Source organism: Dromaius novaehollandiae, chromosome 19 (genome assembly GCF_036370855.1).
Source record: "Dromaius novaehollandiae isolate bDroNov1 chromosome 19, bDroNov1.hap1, whole genome shotgun sequence".
NCBI lineage: Eukaryota > Metazoa > Chordata > Aves > Casuariiformes > Dromaiidae > Dromaius > Dromaius novaehollandiae.
Genome location: NC_088116.1, coordinates 551,466 through 577,464, shown reverse-complemented (window position 1 = coordinate 577,464; position 25,999 = coordinate 551,466). Strand labels below are relative to the sequence as shown.

General features: G+C 44.5%; 1 protein-coding gene and 1 long non-coding RNA gene across 4 annotated transcripts; one reads left to right on the top strand and one right to left on the bottom strand.

Moving 5' to 3' along the window:
• Positions 1-953: 953 nt before the first annotated feature.
• On the bottom strand, positions 954-4,632 carry LOC135330300 (uncharacterized). Its single transcript, XR_010392236.1, has 3 exons — positions 4,367-4,632; positions 3,138-3,298; positions 954-3,018 (listed from the first exon to the last, which is right to left on the bottom strand). It is a non-coding gene; the product is annotated as an uncharacterized LOC135330300 (long non-coding RNA).
• On the top strand, positions 3,297-20,439 carry SLC13A5 (solute carrier family 13 member 5). 3 transcript variants are annotated; one of them, XM_064522997.1, is made up of 13 exons: positions 3,297-3,314; positions 3,681-3,788; positions 5,879-6,007; positions 6,937-7,073; positions 8,400-8,614; positions 10,609-10,780; positions 11,990-12,112; positions 12,667-12,879; positions 13,655-13,776; positions 14,040-14,158; positions 15,424-15,585; positions 16,863-17,000; positions 17,774-20,439. In XM_064522997.1, the coding sequence occupies exons 2-13, from the start codon at positions 3,684-3,686 to the stop codon at positions 17,906-17,908; spliced, it is 1,770 nt and encodes a 589-aa protein (XP_064379067.1). In that variant the 5' UTR covers positions 3,297-3,314; positions 3,681-3,683; the 3' UTR covers positions 17,909-20,439. The 3 variants fall into 3 exon arrangements, with proteins under 3 accessions (XP_064379067.1, XP_064379066.1, XP_025962300.1); XM_064522996.1 differs by having other exon boundaries at positions 3,302-3,346; XM_026106515.2 differs by lacking the exons at positions 3,297-3,314; positions 3,681-3,788 and adding an exon at positions 4,806-4,969.
• Positions 20,440-25,999: the final 5,560 nt, after the last annotated feature.

Here is a 25,999-nt window from a genome sequence, read left to right as displayed (position 1 = left end):
CAGTTATCTAGGTCAAACAGATTGCTTTTACACAGGCAAAGAAATTTGTAATTGTGTGGTTGGCCAGCATTTGAATTAGTGGCAGAAAATATTTATATCTGTAACTTAATCAACTACTACCTGTAAAGCCTTGTTGCCACAGAACATTCCTATCCAGAGATAACAGCAGTAACTGGGGTCATTGGCTTGTAGCAGATGAGATGCGTCAAAAAAAAGCAGTTTTGTGGGAATGAGCCAGACTGTACTAAAATCTTTCCAATTTTCCCACCTAGCCTGATGATCCTGGAATTCCTGCTTCCCCAAGGGACTTCTAGTCCCTGTCCACTAACCCAGACAGTGTATGTCAGCCTTTGTTAACTAGTCCCTGGCAGTGTCCCACTTCTGAGTGCTCTTATCATATGGAAATGACATTTATTCTGGTATCTCTCATGCAAGAGGGAAGATCGCAAAGCTCTGCATGTGGCTTGATAGCACAGCTAAGTTCATTTACAAACTTGCTGCCTCTGAAAGGAGCAGCCATTAACCATCTCAGCCATCGCTGTTCCCACCCCAGGCGTAACTGGCCCAGCTTCTTGTGCTGGCTCCGGTGCCTGCTGGACACTTCATTGCACCTATTCAGCTCACTAACTCAGCTGAAAACATTCTGCTTTCTTCACAGAGTTAGTTTTCTGCCAGTTCAGTCAGTTGAGGGAGGACTCCAGCAACCTCCAGAGCCAGTGGCTGGGAAGCAACAAGAAATCCAGGGCAAGTTGGCAGGGATGGGACCTCCTCTAGTCAGTGGCAGCAAACTGTTAGCTGGGCTTGGCCCTGTTGCTGCACCATGCCCTTGGGAAATCTGAATTCTCCTCCCATCTCTGCTGCATTTTACGTGATATTGAGAAAAGACTATTGACACATCCTCAGGCTTTCGTGTAACAATTTATGGAAAGGGAACAAAAGTCATAAGGCTTTTCTGAAAGTCAGTTGGTTACCGTTCCTGAAATGCTTTTAAATCCTTGTGTTTATTAGGGTGGAAAACAGTACACACAGCAGCAAATGGGAGCAGTAGGGGCTGGTAACTGGTGAAAGGGGTTAAGGTAGAAGAGACTTGATTCAACTCCCAGTTCCACTTCATGTCACCACTCCATGCTTAAGTCTTCTTGTAACACAAAGATTTGAATTCCTTTCTAAAGTGATTTGAAATTTACTATCAAGCACAGCTCTGTAAGAGCAAGATACTGTTCAGTGACAGGGTATCAGAATTTAGCCCAAAGGCTGCTACAAGTTTCAGCTTCCAAATGGTGTCTGCAACAAAAAGCCATTTTCACCTACTGCCTTTAAAGCAGTAGTTAAAGGCTGTGAAACCACTTATCTCAGTCTTGTAAATACTGCTCTGGTCTCTGCTATATTCAGAGCAGTGCTGACTAGAGGGAAGGATTTTTCTCTTGAAGGTCTGTGGTTAGTGTTCAATTACTGAGAGCTGAATTTCAGGCTGTGGGAGATTTTTGTTTGAATGCTCTTTTTGAACCCTCTAACACTTCTCCTGCTGGAGGCTTTGTAAGCATGATGGTCTCTCTGCAGCTTCCTTTTGCCTGCCTGTCAGACTAGTTCCGGAAAGCAAGTGGCCAAAGCTTTGTCCTCCTTTCAGCCCCTTGGCACACTGATGAGGAAGTTCATGGGCAAGTTACGTGAAAGAGTTGCTGTTCCTGTAGCACACTCTGATCCAGGCAGTACCAAATGTATCTGAGCTGTATGCACAGATTTGAGGGGGACGGAGAACTGCTGCAAGACTTGCCAAATCGAACGCAGTCCTCTGCGCTTCTCTCTGCTGGAGCATGCTGAACCCTTTGAGAGCAGCGCCCAGCCTTAGCCTGCATCGTTACTGCGTTCCTCCCCCATTTCATCCAGTCGTGCTCTCCCCTTCCTCTACCTTGACTATGCATTGCACAACTTTTCCACCTCCTTCTCTGAATGTAGACATCGTCTTTCTCATCCGCACCCAGTATTCTTTCTTCTGCCTATGCGGTTGCCCTTCATGACAATGAAGAGGGTACTTCAGTGTCTTTCACTCTGATTTCCTAGGATGCAGCTGCTTGTTCTTTTTGTGAAGCCTTTTTTGGTTTGTTCCATATCACAGAATGTACTTCAGATGGCACACTGAAGGCAAGCTTGAAATAGCTCTGCACGGTAAAGAAATATTGACTCCCTTACCTGTACTTGACCAAGAGGGAAACTGAGGCATGGACTGGCCAGTTGGCTTGCCACACGATTGTTTATTTACTGCACTGCATCTCTTTAAATAACAAGACAGCAGATCATATTTGCACTGGTCTCTTAGATAAAGTTAACTTTAGTACAACTCCTTTAGAGTTAACTCTTCACATTTTCTTATTCAAGAGTTTGCAGTGTTTTTTGTTGTTGTTGTTGAATAGGGAGCATTTCTTCATTGGAGATCGGCCACAGGCATGCAGGTTTTGGCTGGTTCCCCACTCTCTGCTAGGCTCTACACTGGTGTGAAGTTTCTTCTGTGTTGGTAAGTTACCCAGAGGGACTGCTGCTAAAGGTTTGAAGATTTGGAATCTGTACAGATCCGGTTGGCTACTATATTTCTGAGTGGACATTCATTGCTTTTACAAACAGAGCAGCTACATTGGAGTGTCTTGTTTTGAACTGTCACTCAAGTCCCTCTGGTCAGGAGAGGACAAATAGTGCAAGCTGTAGTCAGAGCTCCCTCATTACTTGGTGTGGGATCTGAAATTCTTTATTTCTGTGAGTAACCCCTTGGTAAGGCTTCATTAAGAGTTTGCAGGATCCAATTGTCAAGATGATTCCTGCTGCCATCAATTTCAGGGGGCTGTTGACATCCCCAAAGCAATGCACAAAATGTCAAGAAATTCTTTTCCTCGCTCCAGCTTCTAGTTCCTCCCTCCGTGCCAGCAGCTGTCCCTTTCTGCCCTTCTGATCGGGCTTGCCACCCCTTCAATCGCGCCATCACGTCTGATTGTGTGGCTGAGCTGTAGACCAAACCACTGAAATGAACTGGATTAAAGAAAACCCAGAAAGGTTAACGCAAAGGTTGTCTTTAATGCAGGTCACAGATACCCAAGCCCTCACAAAATGATAGGCCGTGAAGCACAGCCATGCCTGCCTGCACAGACCTTTGCTTTGGGGAGAACCCCACTGTGGTTTTAACTCTCCAGTTCCCTAAAGTAGCTCGTTCCTTCCTCACCACTGCTTCAGTGAGTGAGAGATCCTCCCTCGACAGGAGGACATCCGATAGTCCAAGTGTGACCGAAGCCTTGCGCCAGCACGTTGGTCCCTGCGGATAATACGCAGTATGAGAATCTGTTGTTTGTGGCAGCTTCCCGTAAGCACGATGAACGGGGGGATTTTCTTAAGACCCCCTCGCGGCTGGAGCGATAGAGACCCCCTGGTCAGACGGGGCTCCGGGTGGCAGGGCCGGCCCGCGTGGGGCAGGGGGGCTCCTGCGGGGACAGCAGGGGCAGCGCCCACGGGGCAGAGGGCCCGGCCCGGTGTCACCTCCGGGCCAGGACGTGTCCCATCGGCCCCGGCCGGGCGCGTCCCCCCCCGGGCCGGGCGGGCCGCGTCGCCCCCCGCCGCGGCCCGCCCGCCGCGGCCCCGCCGCCCCGTACTTAAGGCGGCGGTGGCGGTGCCGGCGCCCTGACCGCGTGTCCCCGCAGAGGATGGCCCCGACGTGCCTGCGGTGCCTGCTGCGCTACCGCTCCGCCGCGGTCCTGCTGCTCACCCCGCTGCTGCTGCTGCCGCTGCCCGTGGCCGTGCCCACCCCGGTGAGTGCTGGAGCCCCCCGCCCTCCTCTGCCCGGCGGAGCTGCCCCCGTCCCGTCCCCGTCCCGTCCCCCCGGGGGAGCTGCCCCGGCGCCCGTCCCCGCTCCTTCCCCGTCCCCGTCCCGTCCCCCCGGGGGAGCTGCCCCGGAGCCCGTCCCCGTCCCGTCCCCCCGGGGGAGCTGCCCCGGCGCCCGTCCCCCCTCCTTCCCCGTCCCCGTCCCCCCCCCCCCCGGGGGAGCTGCCCCGTCCCCGTCCCGTGCCCCCGGGGGAGCTGCCCCGTCCCCGTCCCCCCTCCTTCCCCGTCCCGTCCCCCCCCGCCGGGGGAGCTGCCCCGGAGCCCGTTCCCCCTCCTTCCCTGTCCCCCCCCCCCCAGGGGAGCTGCCTCGTCCCCGTCCCGTCCCCCCGGGGGAGCTGCCCTGTCCCCGTCCCCCCCCGCCGGGGGAGCTGCCGCCCCGGAGCCCGCCCCCCCTCCTTCCCCGTCCCGTCCCCCCCCCCCCCCCCCGGGGGAGCTGCCCCGTCCCCGTCCCCCCTCCTTCCCCGTCCCCCCCGGGGGAGCTGCCCCGGGCGCCGCGGCCGCGCGCGCTGGCGGTGGGACGGGCAGGGTCCGGCGCAGCGCGCTGCCACGGCCGGGGCCGCCCGCGGTGCGGGGCCCAGCAGCCCGGCGACGGCCGCTCTGAGGCCTCGCCGCCTTCCCGGCCAAGCGCGGCACCTCGCTCCGCAGTGTTTTAGCCCGGTGGAGCCTTAGAGACTACTCTAATAATAACGCTGAAACCAAACTTCCTTCCGAATGACCTGTGCTGTTCAGTGTGCTTTAAACCAGAGAAAAGCCTCGTGCATGTGTGCAAAGGGCATTGCCACCCCTCCTGGTTTCCCTGGTGGCATAACGTCGCCCTGCCTTTCAGCTGAACGCAGGTGCTCCGCAGGGAGATTGGTGTCTGGCTGTCAGGCACTGCGCGATCAATACTAGGGAAGCTGATTTCCCCGAAGAATTAGTATTTCTTTGGTTTTCCAGTATTTGTAGGAATATTGTGTCACAACTCTAACCTGGGAAATTACAGTATTTCACAATGGGAGTGTAACATTTCCATCAGTGATTGCTTTTTCAGCTCCCAGGGAGAGGGCAGATCGCTGTGTTTCCTGTGGACTGTCCATAGATGCCAAAGAAACGTTCTGTGACTGTTCCTGTAAATCACAGTTTTATATAAATATTTTTAATCCTAGAACTTTGGTTGTTTGAATTGGCTGTGGTTGTTCTAGTTAATTTATAAGCACGGTTGTATTTCTGAACTTTATGTAAATTATTTACTCTCCACTTTACAAAACCAGTGTTTCTTTTGTGTTGTGTTTTATTCAAGAGTACTATTCTCTTTCAGGTGCTTAGGGTTGTTTTCATGTCATTCATAGTGGCAACAGATAAACCATCATCAGTTCTAGCATTTAATTACTGTTGTACGGCTTAAAATTGTATCACAAACTCATCTCACATTTATTACAGGAAGAAACATCTATAAATTCTGTCAGATGTCTTCTAGTCTATGAAGAAATATTCCTTTCAAAACACATCCTGTAGTTAATTTCCTCTATACATGAAAAGAAATCGTATTACTTACCGTGTTTTCTGTTTCCTTAAAAGCTCAACAAAATGAAGGAAGACAACACTCCTCTTCATAAACATCACCTTACAGCAATTTAAATGTCACTGTACCACTATTTATTGTTGCAATCAAGTCCCATTTCTTGCATTAGAATAAGATATAAAACATACTCTAAATATGAGCAAATTGTGAACTAAAGAACACTTAGACTTAAGCTTTAAAACTCTGTTTACTGTCAGCTAATGAATGCTTGCTTCACCTAACAATTTTGACAGTATAAGCCAAGGAAGGCGAGGTAACAGAAATGGCTGATCAACTTGTGTAAAAAGATATGTTACAACATTTCTAATCTAGGGAATCCCCTTATTCAGTAAGCACAATATGATTTGTTAAGCTGCAGACAATGGAAAGTTTGGTCCCTTTGTAAGAGATAGGAGTGTGTTTCTCACATTTAAGAACAGATATCTATGCTTAAATGTCTCTTCCATTGTGTTGCAGGAGGCCAAATGTGCATACATCATCATCATCATGGCTGTGTACTGGTGCACTGAGGTTATCCCACTGGCTGTTACTTCCCTCATGCCTGTTGTATTTTTCCCTCTGCTTGGAGTTCAGGACTCTAAAACAGTAAGGATGAATTGAGATCCAGTACAGGGTATCCATTGCTCTGATCCCCCCAAAAATATGCAGCAAATAAGTTTAACAGTGAAGTCTTCCACTTCTGTGGTGCTGTTTTTGAAAATATTAAACAGTATTCAGCATTCATGTACATGAACATGCTGAACTAAATATACCTTTTGCCAGAAAGTAAAAGGTGTGGGGCTCGGAGTGATAGGGAGGAAAGTCCATCTCTAAGTGTGGATCCCACTGGAGAATATCACCGTAAGGCCAGCAGCTTGTGGAGTTACTCTTGATGCAGTAGGAGAGGTCTGATGCTGAAGCTTTTGTGCTCATATCCATCTTATGAGACAGCCATTACTTCCAAGTGCAGATGTATCCTATAGGAGATTTCAAAATGCATAGGACAAACTTCCTCTGAAAGGATAGATAGCATGTTGCTAGCAAGCACAGTGTCCCCTCCAAAGCTCATTTTGCTAAAGGATGCCTGGCTCTTTGTGCCAGTGGGTCGGTAGTGTTCTAGCCCAAGGGAGTGAATCTGTATTTAGCTACTGTAGCCCAGGCTTACTACTGGCCAAGAAGGCAGTAAGGAAGGGTGTGAGTCCTCAAGGAGCTTAGCATCCCTGGTACCTACACAATACTTTGAACCCCTAACAATCTTTTAGAAAACTGCTGTCATTTTGTGCTTTATTAACTCCTAGTGATCTAAAAAAGAACGTTCATGCTGTAGTAACAGTCTCTGTACTAGCCAGTTCAACACCTAAACAAGGAATCAAGAGTTCGGGAAACTGGAAGTAGCTCTGAGGCTGCAACTGCTGCTGATGCTGGGGTGGGGCCTGGTGTGGTGAATGGCTTTGGGAGGGTGGAAGGCAACGTGTGCTGGTGAAGCCAGCAAGAGGCTACATTGAGGCCCCTGACCTACCTTCTTTGTGTTTCAGGTGTGCTTGCAGTACCTAAAGGAAACAAACATGCTTTTCATTGGGGGACTGATGGTCGCAATTTCTGTTGAACAGTGGAATCTCCACAAAAGGATTGCGCTGAAGGTCCTGATGATTCTTGGGGTGAAACCTGCACTGTAAGAGCATTACATGACCTCTTTCCAGCCTGTGCCAACTCAGCTGAGGCACAGGGAGGGTGTGCAATGGTTGGCACAGAAAGGAAACTCCAGTAACTTCTTTGTTGCCCTTACACAGAGTTACCAGGGATGAAGTCTGTCTGCAGGAACAGTTTGTCGTCCTGTAGCCAACAATGTCACAGGAGAACACCTGTGACTAAAGCATGACAATCTCTCTCCTGAGTTGAAAGGAGCATTTCCACAGATTCAGTATGAGCTGGTTCAAGCTCAGAGTTTTTCAGTTGTCTGCTAAATGTCTTGAATGAATTTAAAATATTTTTATATTAATTTCAGCCCCTAACTCTAGTCTCTTACATTTTCTGCTGAGTTCATGGTTTGATCCCTGGATGAGAGCGTTCAGATGGAATTCAGTTTTTCAAACACAGGCATTCACTTCTGATTCAAACAGCTAGTGTGTGCAGTCATCAAAAAGGGACAGACATTTTCAGAGATGAAATTCATCTCACCTGAAACCTGATATCTAAATAGGGCAGATGATTCATGCTCAAAGAGTGCCCATCAACTACAAAGCAGTAAGTAGAATCAAGGTACCTGTGTAGTTCATGTCTGAAGTCAGCTGAGATAAATCCTACCCTTGCTCTCTGTTTTAGTCAGAATCTCTGTAAAACTATATGTTAACTGTGCTATTGTTACCCAGCTGACCTATTCCTGTATGTGCTGGCTTTCGCTGCTTAGGTGAACGCCCTCCGTCACAGCCCTAAGCCATCAGTGATGCAGAGTCCTCCTCACCATCTCTGTGAATGGAGGTACAGTCAGCACCTAAGGAAGCCACTTGCTCATTTTGGGATGGTTAAGTGGTGCCAGCTCTGTGGCTAGAGTTAAGTCTAGCAAAAGTGGTGGTGGTGGTGAAGAGCATCCAGTATCCATTGTTTTGCATCTACAGCCAAAAGCCAAATTTGCAAGATCCAAAAGTGTTGTTTTCTATCTTAATGGTAATAATCAGGGAAATAACATTGTTTTATGGTTTGCTCTTAAAGAACTACCATTTTATTTTATTTTAATCTGGCTAAAATCTAGGTGCTTGCCTTTGGGGACAAAATGATGGCAGGCTTAATCATATGCAGACCAAGGAGTCAAAAGCCTTTCTGGGATTCCTTCAGTGAAGGTGGCAGAGCTGTCCTGGGGGGAATCTGGTGCTGCTTTGCACTGCTGGAAGCTACACACATCCCTGTCTGGGCTCTGCTTTCTAGTGCAGAATGACCGTAAAGCCTAGTGATGTCTGGGTTTTTTTCCTCCTTTCTCCTCTGCCTGTTTCTCTCTTTTCAGCCTCATGCTGGGATTCATGGGAGTTACTGCCTTCCTGTCCATGTGGATAAGTAACACAGCCACTACTGCTATGATGGTTCCCATTGTCCAGGCTGTCTTGGATCAAATGAACAACACAGAGCAGGATCTGACAACGATGGAAGAAGCAAGAGGGCAAACTAATGCAGTGATTGAGCTGGAGGAAAAGGACACATCAGATCCCACTTCAGTGCAGGGTAAGGGACCACTAAGGAGTGGGTTGATACCACTGAACTTGCTACATCCACAGCTCACTGGCCTCGGAGGAGCCCTCTGGACCTTTCCCAAGGAGAGAGAATAGTAACTTGAATGAAAACCCTGAAATTCATCACACTTAGGTTTTCCAAAATGGCTTCCAATTTTGGTGGCTACCATTTTGTTGTGCTTAGTTCTAGATCCAATACAGACTGTTATGTTCTTTCCTCCAAGCTGAGCTCATCTCCCCACAGTTTCCCTGGAATTAACTGCCTGCCCAGGGATGTGAAAAGCAGCATATCCTGAGAGAAATATCTTTCAACACCCCCCAGCACCCTGCTTTCTGAATCTTGTGATTATTGGTGAGGATTGAGCTCCTAGGTCATGTAAGAATGTTTGAAAAACTTTGTGCAATCTCAACCTATTTTGGTCCTGGTGTAATAAATATCCCTTTATTGACCAGATCGTATGTGGAGATGGGGGGAAGGAGGAGGAATACTTTAAAAGCTATGTGGAAGAGAGAATCCAGTGTCATTTGAGCAAAAGCTTTCTCTTCTCATGGTAGATGAACTGGTCTTTGGAAAATACGATCTTACACTGATGCTTGACTCTTTCTATCCTTCTGTCTATGCTCTGACTCTGCAGGAAGTTTCACTTGACTTGAACCACACACACATCCACTCCCTCTGATCCTGCTGTGTTTGCCGTGCTGGTACAGGGGGCTGCGTTGTATCATTGATGAACAGAGCTATGGTGCCTTTCTCTTTCAGAGGAGGAAGGATTGTCCTGGGGATTTTCAAGGAGATGCGATTTCACTGAACTAGCAAGTTGATCAGCCATGATTCTCTGTGTGACTGTGCAAGAATGAGTGCAAATGCTAATAGTGCATACCATGTCCCATAATTCAAGCCTTCTGCCTGGGACATACCATTCCTCTCTTGTGGCTCATGTGCCCATTGAAGACAGGTATGGGAGAATGGTATTCGTGTGGCCAGTCACTGCCCTGTTACAAGTCTGTCACAACTGCCGTATTCATTTGGTCCTTGAAGCATAGTTTAGATATGACCTTGATCTTCTCTGAATTCATTTCTTACCTCACTTGTGGAAGAAGAATGCACTATGATTGTGGGAAGCTCAGGCATCATGTTTATGTGGGTTGTGTGAGTCCACAAAGATGCCACTTGGTCACAGAGTGCTCTGTAAGGTTGGTAATTTCTAGCTTCTGAATGGCTGTATTGAAAATAAGTTTTCATGTTTGCAAATGCTCTTTTTACTGCTGATTCTTGACTCCCCCAAAACAGACTTCTGATGTCAGACCAGTAAAAATAATTTTGCTGGATTTCTGTCCACTTAGAAGGAACTGCTTGGCTTTGCTGACTAGTTTATCCCTAACTTATAGTGAAGGTAACCAGTGTGTGTGAAAAATATTCCTTAGCATTGTTGAGTTGGTTGTAATTGCCATAAATGCATTGTCCTGCTCAGTTAGTCCAGTCAGACTTCGAGATTAGTTTGTTAACCTCAGAAAAATGGACACAGCAGCAAAATTTCATACTTGATGTAAACTAACATAACATATTGACTTTAACAATCAGACAAGAATTTAGTTTTGGGGTTTTTTTTTTCCTGTTTGTTTGTTTTGTTTTTTCTGCCATATCCACAGTTGTTAAAGCTAGTTGGATTCTTACTCTGGTATTGAAAGAGTTCCAGTGACTGCAATATCTGGACAGTGTTAAGCTTCTCTGTGAAGTAGGAAACTGCTGCTGGGGAGCTGTGGCACAGTATACTTGAGTCATGCAGACCAAGGCTATCAGTCTTGCGCTAGCACTGTAGCATTTAGACAACCTCTCTCTTCAGCTCCTCGTGAACATTATTTTTTTAGTTTTTTTAATTAAAATAAATGGCATAGACAAACCAGAAGCACTGAGCCTGTAGACCCTGTCTTGAACCTTCTGTCTCCCTCGCTTTACCTGAGGCAAGTTATGTTCTTTGTGTCTAGTTATAAGCAATGGACAAGTCCCTGATGACCCCATATCTTCTGAGGAAAAGGAATCAAGGAAACGTATATGCAAGGGAATGACACTTTGTATATGCTACGCTGCCAGCATTGGAGGAACTGCAACGCTCACTGGAACAGGGCCAAACCTTGTGTTGAAAGGCCAAATGAATCAGTAAGTGATTCTTGCTTTTCCTTCTACTTCCACTATCTCACTGTTTCTCAGACCAACAGACTAAAGTATTAGTTGACAGCTTCAGTAGCAAACTCTAAGCAATAACCTGTTGATGAACTGAGAGTGAGGAATACGCATGAAGTGATGGGCCTCACTTTTCTGCTGCAGCCTTTCTTAGGCAGCTAGGGGCTGGTGTTATAGGTGTCCTGAGGAGCCTGGAAATACTTGCTGGTAATCCACAGAGAGCTGGTTGATCATGAGGTATTGGTTCTTTTGCTTCCTTCCCGACAAAAATGTAGCACGTCAGCAGAGGAACTGCAGTGAGGAGCGTGAGAAGAATTTATAATGAACTCTTATAAGCACACCAGAGAGAGTTAAAAATAGCATGGAAACTCCTGTAATGTTATTCCTCCATGCTGCAGCTGTAGAAACTGCATGGATCTTGTCATAAAGGAAAGGAGCTATAAACAAAATACTCCCTTGTTAAGCTGAGCTTGGGAATTGAATTAAATGCAATCATCTCTGCAGTGGAAATTCTACGGACTCCACACCAATCCCTCAACGTTGCTTCCTTCTTTTGGAGGATTTGAGCCTCGGCAGCCGCATTATTCATTGGTTTTAACACCCAGCTGGCCAAAGTGGAACTTTTAAAACCCAGCTGGAAATTTGCTATTGATATTTTTCCTCCAGATGTTATTGGTGGATGTAGGGAAGAATTAAAAGCTGCTGCTGCTAAGACTCTGGCTTCATTCTTTTAAGCCAAGTAGCAACTTTGTCTTGTGTTGAAGTTAGCAGAAGTGCAGTTATTAATTTCAGGAGGAGAAAATTCTTGCTCCCCTGTTAGGGTTACAAACAGAGAGGAGGAAAGCAATGTGCTGTCAGAGAATAAATGAGCAAGAGTGTTGGAAGTGAGAGGTACCTAGAAGGTGTGGGAGATCTTTCAGCAGTGTTTGCCTTACTGAAACCTTAAATATCAACAATGGGCTGCATATGCGTTAGAGTAAAATGCAGTGAAAATTAATTGAGGATAATTTAAGATCTGCTCTGGAATCCAGGGAAATCCTATTGACTTCAGTAGGCTATGGATGTTGCCTACGATTATTTGTAATGGTTGGCCTGGATTACCTAAATCTCACTAGCACATATTAAAGAGAGGGTATATTCCTAAATTTTTCGACAGTAGAGAAAGCATTGTTCTGTTCTTTTCAGGTTGTACCCCAACAATAACGATGTCGTGAATTTTGCTTCCTGGTTTGGGTTTGCTTTCCCAAATGTGCTTCTGATGTTGACACTAGCTTGGCTTTGGCTACAGTGCTCTTTCATGGGCCTCAAGTAAGTATGGACTACGTGATATTGGGTAAATCAGCTCACTGAGAACAAGTTTCTGGATAGAACAAACCCGGTGACAAGTTATTCATGTTATTCATTCTGCAGCAGACAGCAATTCCATTTCACAGCAACTTTTGAGGTCTGGAAACCTGTTTTCATTCAGGGGGCTGTTGTGCTAAGACAAAACCTTTAGGTATTCTTAATATTCAGATAGAATCACCTTTTTGCTTTTCAACTCCATGCCTGAGATTTTTGATCTTAAGAGAGGGCTGAGGAGAACTAGCACATCTGTTTTGCAGCCATTGATTCAAAACTGAGTTTTTCAACCCAGCTTGCTCCAAATTGGACAGAGACTTATGTACTTTCATAGATCCCATCCTTCTGTGAGAACTGCCATATCCCCATGAAATACTGTGACACTGTTGTCATTTCTCTGTTCCTGACCTCTGCTCTGGTCTGTGTCTGCCCTCAGGAGGGACAACTTCAGAGTGGCAAGCCTGTTAATTTCTTCTAATATGTAAATACTTACAGTATTTTCTCCTTCCTTTTTCTTAAAGCTTTAGAAAAGGCTGGGGCTGTGGGACAGAGAAAACTGCTAAAGAAAAAGCTGCATACAACATGCTGAAGGCAGAAATGAAGAAATTAGGCCCTATCTCTTATGCTGAACTCAATATCATCATGATATTCTTTTTGCTGGTTCTGTTGTGGTTTAGCAGGCACCCAGGCTTTGTAACAGGCTGGGCCCCGAGACTTTTTCCAAGAGGAGATAAGTAAGTTTTTTCTTTTTTGATCTTGTACCATCATAGCAATGAACATATTCCCTCTCTCTTATGCTCCCCTTTGACTTATGGGGCCATTCATCCCAACCTTTTCTGAATTCGTATGTTTACTGGGCATGTTCCTACCTCTCGTGTGTGAGATCAACAACTGATCTTTGACAGTTCATACTATAATGAAGGCTGGAGACTGAGACATGGAGCAAGCTGAACCTCCAAAAAGAAGAGAGAATTCTGCAATGCCAGTCTCAGTCACATTGATGTACTCATTAATATTTGATTTGTATGAGCTCCAATCAGTTGTGGTGTCACTGAACATTTGGTAATACCATCTCTAAACAACAGTATATAGAGAACCTACGGGAGAATTGGTTCAGTGATTTGAATCACTTCTTGACGTAATGTCTGTGCCATGTTAAGAACATAACAGGTGTGATAGGAAAATCATTTAGGCTGTTTGTTTCCACACTGTTTGGGCTACGACCTTTGAATCTTTGGCTTCCCCACAGAGAAGGAACCATGCTCCCAGGAGGCATCGTGACCTCTGTCTTTGGTTATTAATGTGTATTATATCTGGTTTCATTTATTATTGGCTTGTGTTGTGGCAGGTCTGAGAGACCTCAGTCATGAACTAATGACCCATTGTGCTAAGTGCTGTACAAACCCTAAGTAGGATGACATAGAACAATGCTTGCAATGCTGGAAGGCAGCCATCTTCTAGGAGAAAGGTGTCTTATTTTCTAACCTGCCTCCTTTTTTTCTTCTTTAGGTTTGTCAGTGATGCCACTGTTGCTCTTTTTATTGCCCTGCTACTCTTTATCCTTCCTGCCAGTAAACCCAAATTCATGAAATGGAATCGAAGCAGTTCTGACCCTGAGGAGGCTGAAGAAGGTATTTGAAAGAAGAATTGTGAAACAGTTGTCAGGCTCCAGCTAATGGTATTGGCAGAAACGTGCTGGAATTGCATGCCTCCACCCTCACTTCTAGGTCATGGCTGGCACATGGTCCCCATTTGTTACCACTACCCTGAGATGTGTAGGTCTCCCAGTAGCATGCCTCTGCCTGCGGGCCCCTCCCTCTAGTGTCTTGTAGAGCAGGAGCCAAAGTCTTTTCACTCTCCCAACAAGTGTTCTGCTTTTCACTTCTCGCTTCAGATTCGGCAAAGCCATTTTTATCAGCCCCGCTGCTAGAGTGGAATGCGGTTCAGAGGAAGATGCCCTGGAGTGTTGTCCTGCTGCTGGGAGGAGGCTTCGCTTTGGCTGATGCAAGCATGGTATGTTCTGACATATATAGGTCTCCAACTCAAAGGCAGACTTCCCTCATTTGTTATCTTGTCCCACATTACTGGGCATGCACCCAAATTCAGACACGGTAAAGATCTAAAACTGAAAGGAGAGGTGAATCCTTGTGCCTCCTTCTCAGGAGTTTGTATTCTTTGACCAAGTTTCTTCAAGGTATCTGAGCTCTTGGAGTCTGCCAAGTAATTTGGAATTTTCACTGGCTGAACAGACCAGAGGAGCAGCCTTTCTTATTTGTGTTGTTGCCCTGGTCTCAGCCCTGTCTAGAAAAATAGAAGTATAGATAACACATATGAAAGTTTCAGAACCATTTGAGGTTTGTTTAATGGATATAAATGTTTAGATTTAAAACAAACCATTGCTGAAGTGGTCAGGAAGAAACTCCTGGTGGGTAGATATTTTCCAGAATTGTTTACAGTGGGGTTTCTTGAATTTTTTGTCGGTGGCTCCTGTCAGGCAAGGTACTGCATTCTGTAAGGCCACGGTTTGGTCCAATGTTCATAAATTCACAGAGAAAGCAGCTGAGTTCCTGAAACAGGCAAGAATCTTGAGGCCAGCCATATCGTTTCCTTCATCGCTACTAAGATGCGTCTAAATCAAAGCTTTAGATTTCAATAGTGCCAGACGTTGGGGAAATTCCTATTCAGGTCTAAATTTTGTCTAGTAAGTTTTTAAAATCATAGGATAAATGAAAGCTCTGGAGTGCAACATTCATCAGTGTTTGGATCTGGAGGCTGTGGCCTGCAGTCCTGTCCATTTGGTCTCAATAGCAGAAGGCTTTGTAAGCTGTTTGAGTCAATTCCTGTTAATGCTCAAAAAATAGAGCACTCATACAAAGTCAGGATCTTCAGAAACCTTAGAAACATATGCCAGGAATCTTGTGAGTGGTTCATTAAGTATTTGCAGTAGTCTCAGCAATAATGTCATGTTTCTGTTTAGCAAAAAATGTAACTTTGTAATCAAAGTGTGAGCAAGTATTTGAGTTCCAGGAAAATCAGGAAAGTGGGACTGAGTATCATGTCTAGTTGGCAAGGAATTTCCTTTGATGTTTGGGAGAGATCATTTTACTTTCATGAATGTTGTTTCTTCAATTTGTGCACGATCTAGCCATGCCTTTCGAGTGCCTAGTTTCAGGCGTCCTGCAGGATTATTTGCCAGGAACGTTATACATAGTGAGAGATCCCTGTTGATAAGCCAGGGGTTCTAAGCCTCACTGAAACACACTTCTTGTTCTTGTCAGGACTCTGGGCTCTCAGCTTGGCTGAGTCGGCAGATGACTCCACTAGGATCTGTCCCACCGTGGGCCATTGCTATAATAATTTCACTTGCTATAGCTGTGTTCACCGAATGCACCAGTAATGTTGCCACAGCCACTCTCTTCCTACCTGTCTTTTCAACCTTGGTAAGATTAAAATCGCTTCCGTTCTGTTATCCTATCAACTGGAAGACCAGAGATAAACTGACAGTCTCTTGTGGCAAAGCAATGTCAGATTTACTGTCTTGTATGCTGCTCTGATGTTACTCTGAAAGCAAGCAAAGAAACAGTCCATCTGACAGTGTAGCTTAATGGATAGTGTCTTTAGCTGGTGGTGTTAGGCAGGGTCAGATTTATATCCCTGGCATCACTGTGATATTTATAGCATCATAAACAGATAGTGAGAATGCCAGCTTTCTCCAAACTGCCCTACCTGTATGCCTGAACCCTGAGAAACCAACTTCTTAGGGGAAGAAACTAACTAAAGATGCCTGTCCTATTTCATCCTCACCAAAAAGGAGGTCAGTTCAAGCCCAGCGCAATACTCATTTGTATTGTACCCCTTGGTGCTGGAGAAAGTGAAGTGAAATTTGCTTCTTTAACGCAGGTTGCCAAACATCAGTTACTTCTGGTCCTTTTCTGTTTGAACCACCAACTCAGAATTGGAGAAAAAAAAATCCAGGACTTTCTATTCATTCCTTTGGATGGTTCTTTCATCTTCATGTTTTTATGCTAGCATACAGAAAGTGGTAGGCCCAATTATTAAAAATGTGTCATTTTCACAGAATAAGCCAGAATAATTTTAAACTTTAAGGAGGAAAACATGGTAAGTTTTGCTGTAAAAGCGGATGTAATTTCTGCCTTTTCTGAGCAGAATTGACATTGAAGCACAGGGGGGAAAAATAGGTTATTTTGTTCTTTAGTTTGGAAAATACAACCAGTTTATTCTGGACCATTTCATCCAAATAAAATTATCCCAATCAAGGGTGCTCAGCTATCAGTGACTTAAATTAGCACGTAAGTTCTGAATCCCACTAAGTTTGTGTAATGTCTACGGGTGTTACTCCACATGCCTAGTAATTATAATCACATCCCTGTGTTAACCTGGCAAACGCTCTGAAAAAGTGGTTTGAGGTCAAACAAAAGATGGCTAGATAAATTTGAGCAGAACTCTGAATTATACCATGCAGCAAAACAAACAACAGGAGAGGATCAAGCAGTGTTTTTAAGGATTGTGGGATAGTGAAACAAGAGCAAAGTTATCTTTAACCACATGCGGATTCCACTATAAAATGCTCAAAACAGACTCTGGTGATGTAATGCCAGGGAAGAAACTGAGCCCGTGTGTCTCAAGTTCTGGGGTATGTTCTCTTTGCTTTCCTTTCGAAATGCCTCCAGTGTGATGATTCTCTCTTTGACTGCAGGCCACATCTATCAAGGTCAATCCTTTGTATGTTATGTTGCCTGGTACTCTCAGTGCCTCCTTTGCTTTCATGTTACCTGTTGCAACACCTCCAAATGCGATAGTGTTCTCCTATGGCCACATCCGTGTTTTGGATATGGTAAGATGATAATTGTCTCATCTTTTATCTGAAACTCTCCATTGCACTTATCTTGAAATATGATGTAAGCTTAATTTTCTTAGCTTCTTTTTCTTTACTTATCTTAGTACTTCCAAAGTACTAGGGTGCTCTTCTGGACAGTAACCAACACCAGATGTCCCTCTCTTGTAAGCCATTAATATCTGAATAAAGATTTGCATCACTAAAGCAACAGTACCTTGCTCACAGGCTTTGGCAGACACATAATCCAGTTTGAAATTCAAGACTGACAAATCATCACTCTCATAAACACAGAGGGGTTAAACTGCAGTCAGTGCCTTGCAGTGTTTTCTGGGGAACTGGTAAGTGTAACTGAAGGCTTGACTGTAATCCCACTGAAGCTGAAAGCAGAAGGCACCAGTCAGTTGCCTTAGGCTCTGGTCCTCTGATTGCCTGCCAGATCGTACAGTGCCAGGTTCTGTGCCCACACATCACTGGTTTTCTAACTGGAGACTTGCAGGGGGCAGAAGCTGGTCTTCAATAAGAGCGACTTGTTGTACATTCCTTAAAGTTCCTGGACTAATTATACAGCAAAGTGTTCAAAGGCTTTGTACAGTGCGTTCCCTGGTATTTCCACCTAAGCAAGAACATAGGGCAGTAGGTACAGTGGCTATTTCTGTCCATTAATTTGACCACATTTCTTTCTTATGTATGTACAAGTAGGCCTAGTAAATCTTCTGTTATTCGCTATTCTGGTGTTTGGTTATTGTTGGTTTGGATTTTCTTCCTCACAGGTTAAATCTGGAATAGTGATGAACATCATTGGAGTCTTCTGCGTCACACTGGCCATCAACACATGGGGAAGACCTATGTTTGACCTGGACACATTCCCAATCTGGGCAAACAACACACTAAGCAGTGAGCTGTGAAGAATGCACATGTTAAACAAGGAAAGGACTCTTTATACTACTCCCCATTGCCCCAAGCCCTGTACGGAGTCTTGTCACCACTTCAGATCCAGGGTTAGGTGTCTGCTGCCTTCTGGGAGTCACACGTTAGGTATGGCATCACCGAACTCTAACTTATAGCAGCCATGCTGGAGCCAAAAGTGCTGTTTAATTATATCACTTCAGGGATCTGTGTCTGGATCACAGGTATGATCAAGTGATCCAGTGTACCTCCAATCAAGGTGGAGATTTAGAATTTATCTAGCTCTAAATAAAGAGAAGGCAGGCTGTTGCGTCAAACGGGTCAAACTATTGTACAACTAGTATGTACTTGTAAATCATTAACATAGAACACTGCATTCATACAAGGGCTGACGATTCATTAATTAATTCTTACATCCACAAGTCAGCAGCTGCACGGAGAAATCTGCTGCTACTTGTCTAGTGTAAGAAAGGGTTCAGTTATGTTGTGTTGTATTTTAGTCTGGCCTCAACTGTGTGGTGGAATCCTTCTAAGTCAGCGTCCAGTCACGATTTCCATTGGTCTGCTTTCACTCCCAAATCTCACTGCGTTTAGACGCCCTTGTGGAGGGCTGAGGTAACTTGATTCCATGCTGGTCATGATTCTGCTGCTGTCTTGGGCAATGGAGAGGTAAGGCTGGCTTTGCTTTTCTTGCACTGTGGCACTGGCAAAGCCATGAGCCATTCGGTCTCCTGGCCCCAGGTACATGTGTTTTCACATGCCAACCAGTGCTTTGTCAGTGCCAGCTTGGAAATGACAGGTGACCCATGGGATTCGTATCTATTGTGGAAGTTCCTGAATTAGCCCCTGAAGTGCCTTATCAATTAACTCTAGAATTCTGAAGTGGAGACAAGGCCTGAAAAAGGCTCTAATTGAATTGGAAACAGCCTTGTAAATATTTAGGGACCCAGAGCTTAGGTCTTGGGCTAGCTAACAGCAATGGGAGTTGTCTCATGTGTTTTGGAGATCAGGTCCTGTGAGAAAAGTGTTTTGTAGCAACTGTTTACAACTGGAATAGCAGCTATCATTTCTGAAGCAGCAGAAGTCTGCAGAAAGACTGATGCTGGACTGGATGAATTTTGCCAGTGATACTTGGATGCTTTTGATTTAGCCCTGGAGACAAAGTGAGAGAGAGGCAAGGTAAGGTGTTACAGTGGAGAGATGTGTGGGCATGACCTGAATTCTGCTCCCAAACTTGCTGTGCAGCTTCAGGCAAGTCAATTCACGTCTTTTCACCTCAGTTTCCCCTTCTGAAAAATGAAGTAATGGCACCTACCTACTTCACAAGGCTGTTCTGGGGACATAAGGGCCAAATTTTGCACCCTTAGTAATCCCCCACCTCAAGATAAAGGGTGCAAGCTCTGGCCTCTAACATGGTAATGTGTGGGGGATATTTAATAATTTTGTTGTTAACTTGACTGTTCTTTATAGAACTGGAAAAAAAAATCACATTTTGCCTTTCAAAGTGAGGAAAGTATTTATCCACAAAATCACCAGGTGCTTTTCTGAGCAGAAACTACTTCAATAATGATTTGATTTTTGTGCTTGCATCTTTTTTGCTCTTTCAAGGTGCCAGGCACTATAAACTCTGCTTACTGTTGCTTCTGGTGCCTCCAAAAAGAGTATTTTTGTCTAAATAGCTGGGTGCCCATGGTGCAGCCTGGTACCTCTTCCATGGACTGGCAGGGCCAGGGCAAAGCAAGTTAGTGATGGGGTTTTTTGATGGATAAGCACCATTCCTCATGCAGTCTATCTAAGGAAGAGGCCAGTTCTAGTCCCACGAAGTGGCTTGGTGACAGGTAATAGTCACCAGCTGAAGCTTATCACAATATTTGTTTGAAGGAAATGAAACCAGGGACAACTGGGCAGTTTCTGTGCTTTGGAAAGCACTACTCTGCCTATTTGCATCTCTAGGTATTTAAATGCATTTGAGAAAGAGGCCTTTTCTGGCTTCTGTTGTCACTCGTGGACTTCACAGTATGAGGACGTTTCACCACTGCAGGGTAATTCACGGTGCTTGCTCTTCGCCACTGCAAGCAATGTGCATAGAACGTGCATTGTAGGGCTGTCGTTCAACCTGCCTGTCTCAGTACCTGCAGATCAAAGCTGCTCTGAAAACTGTAAAAGCTGTAGCATAGGCACTTCCCAGTCCCATGTGCAGAAGGGAATGTTCTGAAAGTTTCCTGAAGGGGAGAAAGTGCCCTCGTCTCAGCTAAGGGATAGCTTCCCTCTGTTGCTGTGCGAGTAGAAATCAAATGTTATTTTACTGAATGGACACACAGAGAGGAATGGCAGGGAAGGGGAAATGTGCATGTGTGGAATAAGGAACTCTGGTTGTATTATAACTGTTGTGCTGCCACCTCTCAGTCCTCCAAATAGCAAATCTTTCTTTCTGAGACACTTTTATGACATCCTGTGATTTGACTTGTTTTTAATTTAAATGGGTGAGTTGAAGAATTAGTCTGGCAAATAAAAAGTGAGTAGAACTGTCTTCTCTGTGACACAGCTTGTTTCCTGTGGGACACAGTGGAGCACTTATTTTTGCATTACCTTTCATTGTAGTATGGTGGTTGCTCCGCCACAAGATTGGGAGGGTACACACCACGGAGAATCAGAGCTGAGCAGAGATTTGGACAACTGCTTTAAGTACTTTCAGACCTACATATCTATGGTTCATCCTCTTTCTGCAGCTGGCTGATAACTCAAGTTTGCATCTTTGAAAATGCTCACGTGGGACCAAATCAGGTGCCATACCCTACAAGCTGTCTCATTCAGTTCAGGGTAAAAGATTATATAAAAATCCAAGAAACACAATTTATGTTTAAAAATTAATCTTGTACAAAATCTCCACTATAATAGGCACGAACAGGCTTTTCTTCAGCATCAAGCATGCATGTCGTCCTGTTCCAGTGGCCTGCTATTTACAATGGGTGATGCAAGGCCCAACCTGCTTTTTACTGGAGCTAGGTTACATTCCTTCCCAGCGTTGCAGGGTAAGAATCATGATAGAAACTCATCTTGGACGGCCTTTTTTTTTCTTCTTCCTCAAAAGTTCTTGGTTTTAGACACAAAAATTTTGACAGTGTAAGGGCATAAAGGAATCCATTTTCCCTGGCTTCAAACCATGCATCACTGAAGCCAGCAGAGAACGTGGGGGGATCTTGAGTGTGGGCTTTGTCAGGATAGTTCCTCTCAGCTACGCTGAGCCAGCAAGCAGTTCCTGTTTTATCATATGTGGCCAGAACATGACTCTGGCTCGTGGCTATGCCAGCTGTCCAGCTGGTGTAACAGCAGGCAGTGCTGCCTCTAAAAAGCTAATTTAACACTTTCCTATTTTCTGTTCATACTATAGAATATCCTTGACTTTTCCTTGCTTCTCTCAGGATACCAAGTTGCTAATACAGTTCTTGCAAATGTTGGAAGTGACGTGAATATCTCAAACCTGCAGAATTATGATATGGTCTGCTGTTATACAGGGTTTGCTCACACTAATATTTAGGACTGTGTGCAGACTTATCCCCATATACTGTTGGCTAAGTGGGAATGGTTACAAATGTGTGAATGAGTCTGTGAATGCCCAAAGTACAGGAAAATCTAAAAAGGGAGGACAAATGGATTTCCAGTCTCTGTATGGAATGTATAGAGTTACGGAAGGGAGAACAAAAACCTTTCAGCATTTTCCTATGTGATTTAGAAGTCACTAAGTTGAAAAAAGCACTCAACAGACCCAGGTTTACTGTGGATGAAGAATTAACCTCCTTTTCTTTTAAGTATGAATGTGTTCTTCTTTGGCCTCCTGTAGTTCAAAATAGGGCTTGTTATACAGGTCCCCTCCTAGGCTGGTGCCATCCACTGAATTCAGAGTTACAGCAGTTAATTCCAGCTGCGTTCTGAGCTCAGTCAGACTTAGTCTTTGGTTTACTCACATCTTGTTTTCCAGCTCAGGTCTGTTACCACGCAAAAGAGAAATAACCTTGTAGCCAAAAAACATTTGCTGACAATGTGTTGGGATTGGACAGTGGGTGGAATCCAGCCCAGAAAGATAGATCACTAAACAGTCCCTGTTCGAAATCCAGTTGAGATTCCTTAGCTCAAATGCTCCTCACCCCTTTTTGTAATGATGGATCGTATACTTTTTTGACATATTTGACTTCTTTTTTTCTAAATGTCTCTGCAATATATGAAGTGAAGTGTGTAGTAACGAATCCTGAACACTCAAATCAAATGACAGATTGTTTTCACAATGTTTTCCCAGCTTGGGTGAATAAGCATACGACTTCCCTACAGTTCACAGTACAGTCGTGTCACTGTGAGGTCTTCAGCACTTTTGTGCATTTGAGCAAAATCCCAGCAACTCATTCTCGGACAGTTGCTGGGCTTGGCATTCTCTGCATGATTTAATGGGAATGGGCTGTTTTTCCTCTGTCTGGAAGAAGTGTGCCAATGGCAGCTCTTCTTCCGCATCAGAGCAGACCCCCTCTTTTATGCATCTTTGCTGGTCTCTTTGTGTATATTATGTGGTGTAAAGATGACTCCACCGTGCACTACAGGCTGCATCTGCGTTGCCACATCCAGCTGGAACGGTTCCTGTCCTGAGCAGAGCACCTGAACCTCCCTGGGCCTGGCGATAGCACACAGCTGCCCACGCCACAGAACTGCTTGAAGAATACCACAACTCGATAGTGCGGTTTGCTACACGATGAATATTAATGACAAATCCAGCAACAATGGATAACAACATTGTAGCCAAACCCTAAAAACAGTTTCTTAGGAAACCTAGTCTTACAATGTAGTTTTGCTTAAGTAACCCTGGTAGAAAAGACTAGAAATTTGTCAAAAATTGGTATTTTAGAGGAGGGTGCTAGTTTTACTCCATCATTCTAGATAACAGTTATCTAGAGATGCTTGAAAGACTTTCTGGACTTGGCATTTTACAGCAGTGTGCTGTAGTTAATGAACTACAACGTGAAATGACCCTTTATTGGACTCTGGTGATATAGTTTATGTTTCACAGGAAGGCACGTTTGGAAGGCTTTCTTTTTGTTTGTGCCCATAGCTGTTCCATTTTAATGATAATTCATCCTCTCTATTTTTCAGAGTGAGGATTGTTGAGATCCTCACGCCTAGGAACTCGTCAGCAGGGCTTCTCTGACTCCACCCAGCTGCCAGTCATTGTATTTGGGCTATTGAGGCCAGCTGCTCTGCTAATGCCAGCGAATTCTCACTGTGCTAGACTTTGTTTATAGATATGTACATACATTTATGTGGGAGGAGGTTATTCTGAGTGTTTCATGGGAGTCGGGGTTGCTGTAGGATTACTCACCTGTACTTAAGAACAAGTGTATAAGAAAGTGGGGAAAACTGTGAAAAGATTTACGAAAGTATGTGTACTAAAGGAAGGCAGTACGATCCTAAAGAAAAGAACCAGAAACTGATATATTAATGCTTCTTTTTGGACTTTAAGTGTACTTTAAGCAAGTTGCTTAACTCCTCTGTCTCTATATTAAATGCTATATTTAATGCTTGTCATTCTGTAAAGCTATTAGAAATATGTCCTGCTAATTCCTAAGTGAAGAAAGACAAAGATTAAGTGATTTGTCCAACTAATGAATAGACCATGTTGCTAAAGTCTGTGATTTTAATCAAATTTTATGAAATTTGCTGTGATTCTTAAAGATCCATCTCTCTGAGACATGTGGGAATCCCAGCTTTTGTCTGAAGTAATATGTAAGCCTGAAGCTGTGACGGCAGGGGAGGAAACCCTTTGAATATGAACTCTAAAGCCTCAAAAACCAAAAGGCAAGTAAAAGGAACTCACTATTTCAGTTTTTAATTACTTGGTTTTAAATGCAGACATGCAATTTTGAGGGCTGGGCTTGTGATTTTTTGCAGCGATTTGCAGTGCTTAGCAACACTGAGTCCATGCTAACAGAACGTGGCTTTCCTAGTCCATTACTCCCACTGGTCCATGCTTTTCGCCTTGTTGTTAAGTCCCCGTCCCCCCCCTTTTTTTTGTATTTGCCCTTTAGTGTGAACCTATGACAAAAGTAAAATCTATTTATCCACAGATACTTCTCTCTCTCTTTTTTTTTTTTGGTAGTAAATTTTCCTTAAATGCTTAGTTATTTAATCTGTGGTTTATCATTCCAGTGCACTATGAACTGGATGTAATAAAAATAAAATGTAATAAAAATAAAATTCTGTGATTTTGCATGGCTAGTCAATACCTATAGCTTTTTATGGTGAAGGAGAACTTGTTTCTTCCAGAGAGAAATCTAAGGAATTGCTCTGTCCTGTACGGAATAGAGGTAACTATAGTCCTGGCCATTAGGAGGCACAGAGCAGAAGGTAGGAATATCATGCTGCTCAGAAGCGAGCAGGGAATGGGAGAGCTTTGCAAGAAGAGTACGAAGGCCCAAGGTAGTGTATGGAACTGGTTTCAAGCATGAACACAACCTGATTGTAGAGAAATGAAGATAAGCCTAGCAATTAGTAAGAAGGAGCATGCATATTCAAGACTTTCAAAGGACTGGCAAATAGCAGACTGGACCTGCTGGGTCAGGAAACTGGAAATGGAAGTGACAAGGTCTACTGGAGTTCTGTGAAACGCACTAATTGTAGAAATGAGTTTATGCATAGACTGACCTGCCTGGATGCATCATTTCCAGCAGCAGAGTTGAGGTAGAAAATAGACAATGGGATTTGACATTCTAGTCACTTGTATTGCTAGAGTTTAGTTAAAATGGGTAAGAAAAATGTGCAGCTGCTCAGAGAGCTTTAACTTAAGACAATGACATTCCTTCTGTGATGATGATACCACACAGGCTTCTTTGGGGAAGCCTGGAAGAGCTGGAGTGTACATACCTGCCCTGCTACAAAGACCCTAAAGGTTTGGACTTATGTGAATTTAAACCAAAGTCCATCTAAGCTGGCTACCAAAGAGCTGAAAGTGTGGGTTTGTTTTCACCTAGGCTTTTGCTCTGAAGCCACTGTCAATACTCTGATCTAAGATGTCCTAGCTTATACATTGGGATGGAATTTGTTTGTGTCTCTTGCTTGGGTCTGCTATTTTTCTGTTTGTTGGTTTGAATAAAATAACACAAAAAGTTGAATCTTCTGCTTAAGCTATCTGATTCTAGGAATCATTCTCCATGACATGAGCCTCAGGAAAGGATCAAGTTGATCATGCAAAGAAAGCAAAGAGTATTTACCTGAACGAAGCCTGAGGATATAAAATGATAATGGGGACAGTCCTGGGTGTTGTGAAAGATTTGGGGGAGGGAGAGGAAAATGATGTCAGTTTCAGAACCGATTACAACTTTTGCTCTCTCCTGGTCATGGTGGCTTGAACTGTGCACTGGTCTGAAGTGTCACAGTGACCCTGGCAGCTTTTTCTTCTTTGTTTTGGGCTTGAATTTTGCAGGCTAAATAGGGCAGATGTAACCAGTGAATGAAGGGATGGTCACAACCACTCTTTACAGCATATGTCATAAATATGAAATGCCGAGTGCTCACTTATAAGAAGTCTCCCTAACCAGTCGTGACAATTTTTGCAGAAGTGACTCACTAAAGTGAGTTTTGAGAGTCCTTTCTTCCATTTACCATCTGCACAGCAAAGGTCCATGTAGGGAAGCTGTGCGCTGTGCATTATCCCACGAGTCAGTAGCAAGGTCAAGACGCTGTGGTATCCTGATGCTGCGGCCTCTCCTCTAGCCTGACAGTCTCGCCCTAGAACCGCACATGGGCTGAGGACATTATAAATGAGGAGTAAGTTACTCAGCTCTACGGAAGAGGTTAGCGCTAATGTTTCCTGAGAGTTTATCCCAGATGGATGGGGGTTGGTGGCCTGTTCTCTGCCCTGCAGCATGCCACCTCTCAGTTGTCCTGGCATAGCGTTAGCACAGTTGCACAGGGATCTGGGTCACTAGGTGGAAAATAACCCACAAACTGTTGTAGTAAAGGCACAGTGTCACTGAGGAGATGAAACAAACAGCCGATGTGCAGGAGAAGCAGGGGTGGGATTTATGTTGTCCTCTTCGTGGGGACACTGG

Bases quoted from the DNA above. Each gene is read 5' to 3' on its own strand.
- SLC13A5 (XM_064522996.1), top strand. From the start codon at position 3,317: ATGAGAATCTGTTGTTTGTGGCAGCTTCCC. The intron at 6,008-6,936 runs GTAAGGATGAAT...TTTGTGTTTCAG, and splicing joins GAGTTCAGGACTCTAAAACA to GTGTGCTTGCAGTACCTAAA. The intron at 10,781-11,989 runs GTAAGTGATTCT...TGTTCTTTTCAG, and splicing joins TTGAAAGGCCAAATGAATCA to GTTGTACCCCAACAATAACG.